At 62.9% G+C, this 8,907-nt stretch overlaps 1 protein-coding gene across 2 annotated transcripts; it reads right to left on the bottom strand.

Moving 5' to 3' along the window:
• Positions 1-1,578: 1,578 nt before the first annotated feature.
• Nkpd1 (NTPase KAP family P-loop domain containing 1) lies at positions 1,579-8,300 on the bottom strand. Of its 2 annotated transcripts, XM_042700303.1 has the most exons (4): positions 8,196-8,300; positions 6,825-7,277; positions 5,031-5,162; positions 1,579-3,623 (listed from the first exon to the last, which is right to left on the bottom strand). In XM_042700303.1, the coding sequence occupies exons 1-4, from the start codon at positions 8,284-8,286 to the stop codon at positions 1,804-1,806; spliced, it is 2,496 nt and encodes an 831-aa protein (XP_042556237.1). In that variant the 5' UTR covers positions 8,287-8,300; the 3' UTR covers positions 1,579-1,803. The 2 variants fall into 2 exon arrangements, with proteins under 2 accessions (XP_042556237.1, XP_042556236.1); XM_042700302.1 differs by lacking the exon at positions 6,825-7,277.
• Positions 8,301-8,907: the final 607 nt, after the last annotated feature.

The following is an 8,907-nucleotide window of genomic DNA, read 5'->3' as shown; positions in this document are numbered from 1 at the left end:
TGGCTCAAGTGGTTAGAGCGCTAGCCTTGAGCTGAAGAGCTGAGGGACAGCGCCCAGGCCCTGAGTTCAAGCCCCTCAATCGGACCAAAAAAAAAAAAAAAGTAGAGCTCTAGCCTTGAGCAAAAGAGCTCAGGGATGAAGCTCAGACCCTGAGTTCAAGCCCCGTGACCTACAAAACCTAGGTGTTCACTTGTAGTCCAGAAGGCTTGAGTTCAGGGCCGGCCTGGCCAACCCAGAGAAGACTCAGGAAAAGGAGGGGCGGGGCCTGAGGAGGCTTAGGACTGGGGCCTCGTCCACAAGACTGGGAAGGTCAAGGTCACCAGCTGGGAGCCAGAAGCCTGGAGGAGCAGGAAGAGCGCCCCCCCCCCCTTTACCTTGAACTTGGAGCCTGCAGCCCTGCCAAGCAATAAACGTCTGCAGTTCTAAATCATCTTGTCTGTGGGACTTGGTTGTGACATCTGGGGGGAAGAGCTAGCTGTTCTCTGGGGGTTCTGGGTTGGGGACTGGAGGCAGAGGGAACCCCTTGGCTTCCCCGTAGCTAGTTCTAGAAGAGCTGGAGGTGTGTACAGGGCCATGTGTGTCCGGGTGGCAGAGTCACCCACCCCTACATACAGGTATCTGAAGTCCTGCATTGGTTTTACCAGGTAACTAACCCCCCACGCCACCACAGGCCAGCAAAGCTGCAGCTTTTGACAGCTGGGCTGCACTTGTGCCAGCTCCCACCTGACTCCCGGGCACTGGGACCCGCTTGTCCAGCCCCCACTGGACTAGGGGAGGGGACTGGAGACCCTGGCCTGATGGGGTCACGTGGCCCCCAGCACCTCACAGCTCCTTGAAGGTCACCGGGACTGACCTGTGTCCATCTGTCTGGCAGCCGCTGGCCTGGGAGCTGAGTAACGTGAGCTCAGTTTTCCAGCCCTGGGCCACGTGACCTGAAAGTGCCCTCAACTTGCTGGGGGTCCCTCTGGGACTCTCAGTCCTCAGGGTGCTGGCTCAGTGACACCCTCCTGTTCCTGGCTGTCTCCTGTGCACTCCACAGAGAACAGCCTACCTGGGTATGAGCCTCTCTGCCCCATGTGTCCCATCCCTATGCCTCAACTTCCCCAAAATCTGGATTGGGGGGTTGGGGGCAGGGGCTTGAGCAAGTGATGGGCCTGCAGACAATAACTGCTGGGAGGCAGCGCCAGCCACCCATGCTGGCTGAGACCTCAGTAACCCCCATGGTGAGGCAAGGCGGTCTCCCAGGCCCCCTGGGGCAGCCCCTTGGGAAATGCCAGCTCCTGCCCATGGAGGCCAGGCCAGTGTGTGGGGGCGAGGGCTGGGATCGCTTGAGGCCTGGGTGCTCCCTTTGCCTGAGTCAACCTGGCCATCCACCTTCATCGGCTCTGCCCCCACAGCCCCGCCCATTGCCTCCTCAACCCTCCTGCCACCCAGGATGTCAGCTTGGGTAGCTCAGAGAGGCCTGGCAAATTGGGGAGGAAGTGAGCTGGGGCAGGGTGAGGCAGGCCTGATTCCGGGCCTCCTGGAGCCAGGAAATCCAGGCCATGGAGACCAACCCAGCTTTCCACATCTTTTATTGCACTTGAACTCCATGTCCTCCACTGGCCCTTCCCTCGGCGCTCAGTGACACAGGTCCACTTCTGGAGGCCACAGCCTGCCTCTCCCACTGGGGCTCTCAGAGCCATCCAGGGGTACGTGGTCACCAATGGCCTCCTCCATGTGGGGCCTGAGGCCCAGTCCCACCCCTGCCCCGGTCATCCAGGTGGGAGGCCCCCATTCCAAGACCCAGGGGGGTTTGGGAACTCAAACTACTGGCCTCAACTCGGCCCCAGAGGCCCAGTCCCGAGCGTGGACTGCATTGGCCTGCTTTAATATCCGGCCGGCTGGGGCTGCCCCCGACTCGTTGTTGGCTCTGTTGGCTGCATGGGAAGCATCCGGGGTGGCAGGGGACCTGGGCGGGCTGGGGGGCTTGAGGGCACTGACGGCCCGGATGAGCCCCATGCGACGGCGGATGGAGTGGTCCAGGTTGACCGTGCATCGGAGCAGGCTCTGCGCTTCGGCCACGGTGAAGGGAAAATCACCCCCCAGGAAACGCTCGAAGAGCTCAGGGTCCCCGTCCAGGTCCAGCACGTTCCGCAGAGCCTTGGTCATGGTGTGCAGTTCGCGACTGTTGTCGCAGAACACGTCCCAGAGGCGTGCGCGGCCGTCAGGCAATCCCCCGGCCTGCTGCCGGTCCTCCAGGCACTGCAACACCCAGCTGAGGCGACAAGGCCACTGGTTGGCGAGCACCACCCAGGCCACGGCCTGGCGCGGCGTGGGCCCCAGGCACTCGGCCTGCTGCTGCTGCTGCTGCAGCAGGCGCACGGTGATGGGCACCGTGTTGACGATGCGCCGCATGGACACCACGTTGTCCGGCACGTACTCGTAGAGACAGTCGCGCTCGTCGTGCAGGCAGAGCAGCGCCTCGTGGATGCGGCGCGCCGCCTCCTCGTCGATGTGGCCCTGCGAGCGCGCGCCCTCGACCGTCTGCGTCTCCACCGCCAGCAGCTGCACCACCTCGCCGCCCGCGCCTGCGCCCTCGCCCACCGGCAGCCGCAGCTTGCGCGTAATCTCACGATACAACAGGTCGTCGCGACTCTGCACGGCGTCGTGCAGGAACTGCAGCTTGGTGCGGCGGCCCATGATGGGCACGGAGAAGGGCAGCGTGACCGTGCGGTTGAGGAAGAGGTAGCCGTTATCCGCCGTGCCTTTCATGTTCCCCGCGCTCTCCAGGCAGGCGGCCAGGATGCTGGGATCCACCACCAGGATGAAGATGAAGGGCGCGTGGCTGTCGGAGAGCAGCGTGTTGATGGCGTTGAGCACGCCCACCACGCGCTCCGGGTAGCACGTGTCCAGCCCGGTGACCTCGAGCACCACGCGCAGCCGGCGCCGCTGGTAGATCTCCAGGAAGCACAGGAAGTCCGTGAGCAGCTCCACCTCCTTCTTCACCTCGCACATGAAGCCCAGCTGGCTGCCGAACTTCTCGCGAGACACCAGCCGCTCGATCTTCTTGCGCTGGCTCACGAACAGGTGCTTGCCCACCGAGTAGACGGCCATGAGCAGCCCCGAGCCCGACAGCGTGGTGGCCGCGCCGCCGAACACCTTGAGCAGGTGGCCGCCGGCCACCGCGCCGTGGCCCCCCGCGTGGCTGCTGCCCAGGGACAGGTAGAGCAGCCCCACGCCCAGGCCCAGCGCCGCCACCAGCGCCACCAGCGCCAGGCACACGCGAACCCGGCAGTGCCACTCGCGCTGGCAGAAGCTCGTCGCCGTCGTGGTGGGTTTGTTCCCCAGCACCGAGTACACGCTGAAGGGCAGCGCGCCGTAGTGGTGGCGGATGCCCTCGCACAGCGTGGTCACCAGCCCGGCCCACAGCTTGTCGGTGCCCGCGTACTGCCAGGCGCTGAAGCGGATGAAGAGGAACTGCACGTTCTTGCGTCGCAGGTGCACTTCGGTGATGATGGGCTGCAGGAACACCAGGTACCACAGCAGCTGCGGGACGCCCCAGCCCCGAACCTGCCGCGGTCGCCACTGCACTCGCTGCAGCTCCTCGGTTTCGCGCTGAGCGGCCTCCTGCTGCATCAGCACTGCGGGGGGGGGGGGGGGGGAGGAGAGGGAGGAGCTTAGGGCGCGGGAAGTCCTGTGAATGGCGGATGCGCTGGAGGCGTGGCCAGAGGAGGGGCGTGGCTGGCAGGGCGGTACTGGGGAAAGGCATTGTTGGACTGGAGAGGGGGCGTGGCTGGAGAAGGGGTGGAACTCAAATGGGTGATTTACAGGAGGGGCGTGGTTTATCTGAAAAGTGCTGTCGGAGGCGTGGCTTGGTGGCCAGGGGCGTGGTTATAAAGGGATGTGGCGCTTCTGAAGGTTAAGCAAAGCGGAGACCAGGACCTGAAAGCGAAGCCGACTTAGCCCACCTTAAAGAGCTGAGAGCGGGTGCAAGTGGGGTGTGGGAAGTCTGGTGCCCCCCTTTGCACCTGCAATGTTAGAAGGCAAAGCCAGAGAACAAGGGCAGAAGCAGAGCAGATGGGAGGAGGCAAGAGGACCAGGAGAAAGAGCTAGGACTGGTGTCCCTCTCCCGTGGGAGGCTATAAGTTCTGTGTGTGTGTGTGGGGGGTGTTCTGTGGGGCCACAAGGAATGAATGAATGAATGAATGAATGAGGCAGCTGAGACACAGCCTGGGGCTGTTTTCCTGGCTCTGTCCTCTCCTGCTGCTGATTGCCTGAGTCCTTCCCACTTTGTGTCATCAGTGTCCGAGACAAATCTGACTCTCCTCCTGGACCGTGAGCCAAGGATAGGAAGGGCCCTCTAATCTTGGTCACCACTGAGTCCTCTGCACCAAGAAGATGCTGGAAATGTCTAAAAGTTAGATCAAAGGCTGGAGGCATGGCTTAAGTGGTAGAACATCATCCTATGAGCAAAACTACCAGGTGCTGAGTTCAAGTTCTGCTTCAAAAGAAAAACGCTTTAAAGTTGGATCATAAAAAGTCCAGGACTGGATCTTTGAGGCCAGTGAGTAAAAGAGCAGGATGGTCACCTCCCATGTCACTAAGCCCAGGGTGGGACTTTTCAGACCCTTCCTTTTTCCAGACCCCCATGTGTCCCTGTGACCATCCAGGTGCAGAGCTGTGCCAGTAGAGGCATGAAAGCTTTCTCGCCAGAGTGCTGGGGATCATGGGATTGTGGAATGCTAACAGAGGAGGGACAGGACAGTCATTATTTTAGGAAGATCCCTTGAAGTGGATGCAGCAAGGATGGAGGCCACAAGGAAAGGATGGGACTCTGAGGCATCCAGGAAGCCAGGATGTTGAGCAAGCCAGGGACCAGGTGGAGTCTGTGTGCCTGGGAAGGACCTGGTGGCTGCTGAGTCACAGCTCTTTGGGCTGGGACAGGCTGGCTTTGGGAGAGCGGGGCTTGGGGCAGCCTGGAGCTGGGCAGGGACCCAAAGGCTCCTTTTCTCATGTCCCCCACCCGCCCTCAACACCGAAATGCTCACTGGTTATCTTGTCTAACATCATGTGCAGGCGGCAGCCGAAGGGGGCATAGAAACCCACGGTCACAGGGACTGGCACGTGGCACAGAGTCTTGGCCAGGCAGCTGCAGTAGACATCATCCTCAGTCAGGATGTCTGAAGGGCGGGGTGGGGAAACTGAGTCAGTGAGGCTGGCTGGGTGCCACCCTCCCTCCTCCCATCTGCCCTCCCCTGGCCCCACATCCAGCCCCGCCAGGCCTCAGCATCCTCTGCCTGACAGGTAGAGGTGACTCAGGTCACCATGGAGGATTCTTATCTCACACATGTGCCATGTGTGGCCAGGGAGGAAGCTGACCCGGGGTCCCCTGGGCTGAGCGAAGCGGGCAGGCTGGCCATGCCACCCTTGGAGGTTGTGGGGTTCAGCTGGCCTAGGAAGCCTTCCTGCCTCCCCCCACAGCTCCTACTGTTCCAAATCACCACTCTGCTAGCCTGACCCCCAATATCCTGAGTCCTCCTGCCTCTCTTGTACTCCTTCCTGTCCTCCCCCGGCTCCCTCCCGGCCTCTGCCCTGCCAGTAACAGATGCACTTTGACTTTCAAACTTAGCCCCCCCAACTTTCTCTGCAGGGGTACGGGAAGTGACCTCTGAGAGACCACGAGAAGACAGCAGGCCAGACAAGGGGACAGGCCAGCCACATCATCCGTCCCTGGGTGTGGAATTGGGGTGAAGGAAAGTTAAGGCTCAGTCATGGGGGAGGGGAGGGAGGGTTGTAACCCCCCACTTCCCGAGGCACCTAGAAGGAACCTGCTAGGAAGATGGAGGTCATCTGAGGTGGCCAGGGTGGACCTAATCAATAGGTACGCTTCATCAATGATGGGTGACCTGGTCTTACTCAGCCTCTATTTTCCTGCGTGAAATGGACATCCTGGCCCCAGGGCTCCAGGAACAATGGTGCCTGATCTAGACCTGCGTCCCCATCCAGCATGTCACGCTACCGTCAAACCAGACCTTAAAACAACTCTGTCCCCACCTCCACGCCGCCACCCTGCCCAGGCCGCCAGCACCTCCTGCTCTACTCAGCCGCTGCCGGCTTGCCAGGCACCTGCCTGGGCCCCCTCTCTCTGTGTTACACCCCAAGTCAGCATACATCTCTCCTTGGCTTGGGAGCCATCTAGAGGTCCTGCCATCTAGGGCTGCCCTGGAAGAAGCTCCCTCGGGGCCTCGGCTGCCCCTGCCTCCCAATGGCCAGTCTCATGTGCAGCTCTGCCGTCCCTACCTCTCCCTGTGCGGGTCACACGGTGTCACCTCTGTACACTGCCACTTACCTGGTGCCCACCCCCACCCCCAACACAGCTCCACGAAGACACGTGTGGCAGCTTCCCTGCCTGCCCCGCGCTGAGCGGACCTGCGAATCCCTGCTCCTCCCCCAGCCAGCCCTGTACCCCCGTTCCTGTACCTCCATGTTTCACCCATCTCCCCCACCCCTGAGCAGGCCAAGAAGCTGCCCCCGGTCAGTGCTGCCACCTCCCTGCCCCGTGGCCTTCCCTTGGCCTCCTGGGTCAAGGGAGACAGGGAGGGCGGCTGGGGACAGAGAAAGCAGAGCAGAGGGACAGGAAGGGGACACAGGCTCAGGCCTGGCCCAGAAGCCATGAGCCCAACGGGGGGGGGAGGCAGAGGTGACCACCTAGGACCCAGCCACGCCCCCCCAAAAGGGACCAGAGTGCGGGAATGCAGACAGGCCCTAACCAGGCACCAGTCAGGGAGCAAGAGGCCCAGGCAAAGCGAGGCAGGAGCCCCCCAAAAAGCCTGGCTGGGCACCGGCGCCGTAGGTGAAGGAGCCGCAGGCTGCGGGCGCCGGCAGGGGCCGGGCTTCTGTGGGTTCGCTGGGCTCCAGGAGGGCGCCGGGTGCCAAGGGCTCTGTTGGGCCGCTGCTGGTCGTGCTGGGTGCTGCACTGGGTGACGTGGTGGGTTTGGGGGGCAGCTGGGGGGCGCTGACAGGTGTCGGGGGAGTGGTGGCGGCTGTGGGCAGCCCCTTCGGGGCCCCGTGCACTGGGCAGATGCGCTGCCGTAGGGGGCTGGGGGGCGGGGGCTGCCGCCGCCGCTGCTGCTGCTGCTGCTGCTGCTGCAGAACCGGGGACAGGGGGCCCCGGTGCCAGCTGCTGCCCCCCCGGTGTCTGTGGTAGGCCTGCTGCCAGTGTGACTGGGGGGACGGCCGACAGGGCCCATGGGCTCGAGGCGCCGCAGGGTCCTGACGTGACCGGTGACAGCATCCTGGAAGGAAGGAAGTGGGGGTGACTGGGCCTGGGCCCCCCGAGCCCTGGGGGTGGGCACTGGCACCAATCAGGCTGAGCGTGCAGGTGAAGGCTGTGTTGGAGGAGTATTTGGGGGCAAGTCAGGGACATCAGCAAGGAGGGTATGGCAGAGAAGGGGCCGTACCCCCTCCCAGCACGGGGGGGTGGTCAGCCGGGTGAGGGTGGGAGAGGACACAGGCCCCACTCAAGACTTGTGCCTCCTGCCATCCTCATGTCCTGTCTTGCTTCCTTTGGGAGGCTCTGGCTGGAGGCCAGGGGACTGGCGGTGGCCACGGAGGGGGGGATAACCAGGGAGAGGGAGGGGGTGGGTTCAGGCTGGGCTGCAAGGAGATGCTGGCCCTCGTGGTCAGGAGCCCGCAGGACTCCGGGGGGGGGCTGGACCAGGCCATGGCCCCTCCGCATCCCACATCCATTCCCCTCCCCCTCTCCCTGGGCTGTTCCCCGACATGGGGGCTGTCGCCCAAGCCTGGGGATTTGGAGCAAACCTCCCTGCTCCTCTCCTAGAGCAGGCTCCCATGTTTGGCCCCCCAGACCCTGACTGAGACCCACCCCCCAGTCCTTGTCCCTGCCACACAGCAGGGACAGGCGGGCACCTGCGTCTCCAGCTTCTTGGGAGTCTGGGCCCAGCTTGGGAAACACACACACACACACACACACACACACACACACACACACACACACACACACACACACACACACACACACACACACACACACACACACACACACACACACACACACACACACACACACACACACAGCCTCTACAGGTGACTTTTGACCCCTGAGCCGAAAGTTCTGCCTCTCCATCACCTACGATGCACCCTTAGGCTTCGCTCTCTCTGCCATCCTCTCCCCCAAAAAACTGAACCCTTACCTCTTTGATGACCCACTTCAGGATCCAAGAAGCAGCGTTCGGCAGAGGTCCGGGCGCCCTTGGTGAACTGGGCTGCGTAGTGCTTTTGCATGGTGGGCGGTGGTGTCCGGGGCCTGTGCCTAGGCCAGGGACGCACAGGACCGTCTCAGCGCCCGGCCCCTGGGGGGCAGGAGTCGGGGAGGGGGGCTAAGGGCTGAGTCCCTGCCTTGCCTCGGGATGGCCCTGTGTGGCCTTGCACAGGTGAGGGACCCCGTCCTGAGTCTCTGAGCCACCAGGATGGGTACCCAAGGGAATTGGTACCCAAGGGGAGACGGGTAACCACTGGGGTGTCGGGGTGATGCTGGGACTGAAGAGTACGGAGCAGATGAGCGCTGGGGAAATGGGGGTCCACGGGGGGGGGGGGCTGGGGAACACCAGGGAGCAGCGGAGGGTGAGCCCTGTACCCTCAAGGGCTGAACACAGCAGGTAGAGGGAGGGTAGATCTCGGGGAGCCTTGAAACATGGGCAGATTAGTTCACAGGGAAGCTCAGCAAACCCGGGGAGGGGGGGGGACAGGCTGGAAGAGAAGAGGATGGAAGCATGGCCGGGGTGAGGAAGGGAATTCTGTGGGCCTTCAGCGACAGATGAGGCTGGGGGCGAGGGGGGAGGGTAGACCAGAGTTGGTGAGGGTTGGAGGCCGGGTGGGAGCCCTGCCTGCCCCCTCCCCTGGCCC

The sequence above is a fragment of the Dipodomys spectabilis genome, unplaced genomic scaffold (assembly GCF_019054845.1).
Source record: "Dipodomys spectabilis isolate Male_0828 unplaced genomic scaffold, ASM1905484v1 ptg000266l, whole genome shotgun sequence".
NCBI classification, from domain to species: Eukaryota; Metazoa; Chordata; class Mammalia; order Rodentia; family Heteromyidae; genus Dipodomys; species Dipodomys spectabilis.
The sequence above is the reverse complement of the archived record's forward strand: the minus strand, read 5'-3'. Positions and strand labels throughout refer to the sequence as shown.

Excerpts from the sequence above, each read along its gene's own strand:
- Nkpd1 (XM_042700303.1), bottom strand. The coding sequence starts at position 8,286 with ATGCAAAAGCACTACGCAGCCCAGTTCACCAAGGGCGCCCGGACCTCT. Across the intron at positions 7,278-8,195 it reads TGAAGTGGGTCATCAAAGAG|GATGCTGTCACCGGTCACGT; the intron begins GTAAGGGTTCAG and ends CCTTCCTTCCAG. Across the intron at positions 3,624-5,030 it reads GATGTTAGACAAGATAACCA|TGCTGATGCAGCAGGAGGCC; the intron begins GTGAGCATTTCG and ends CCCCCCCCGCAG.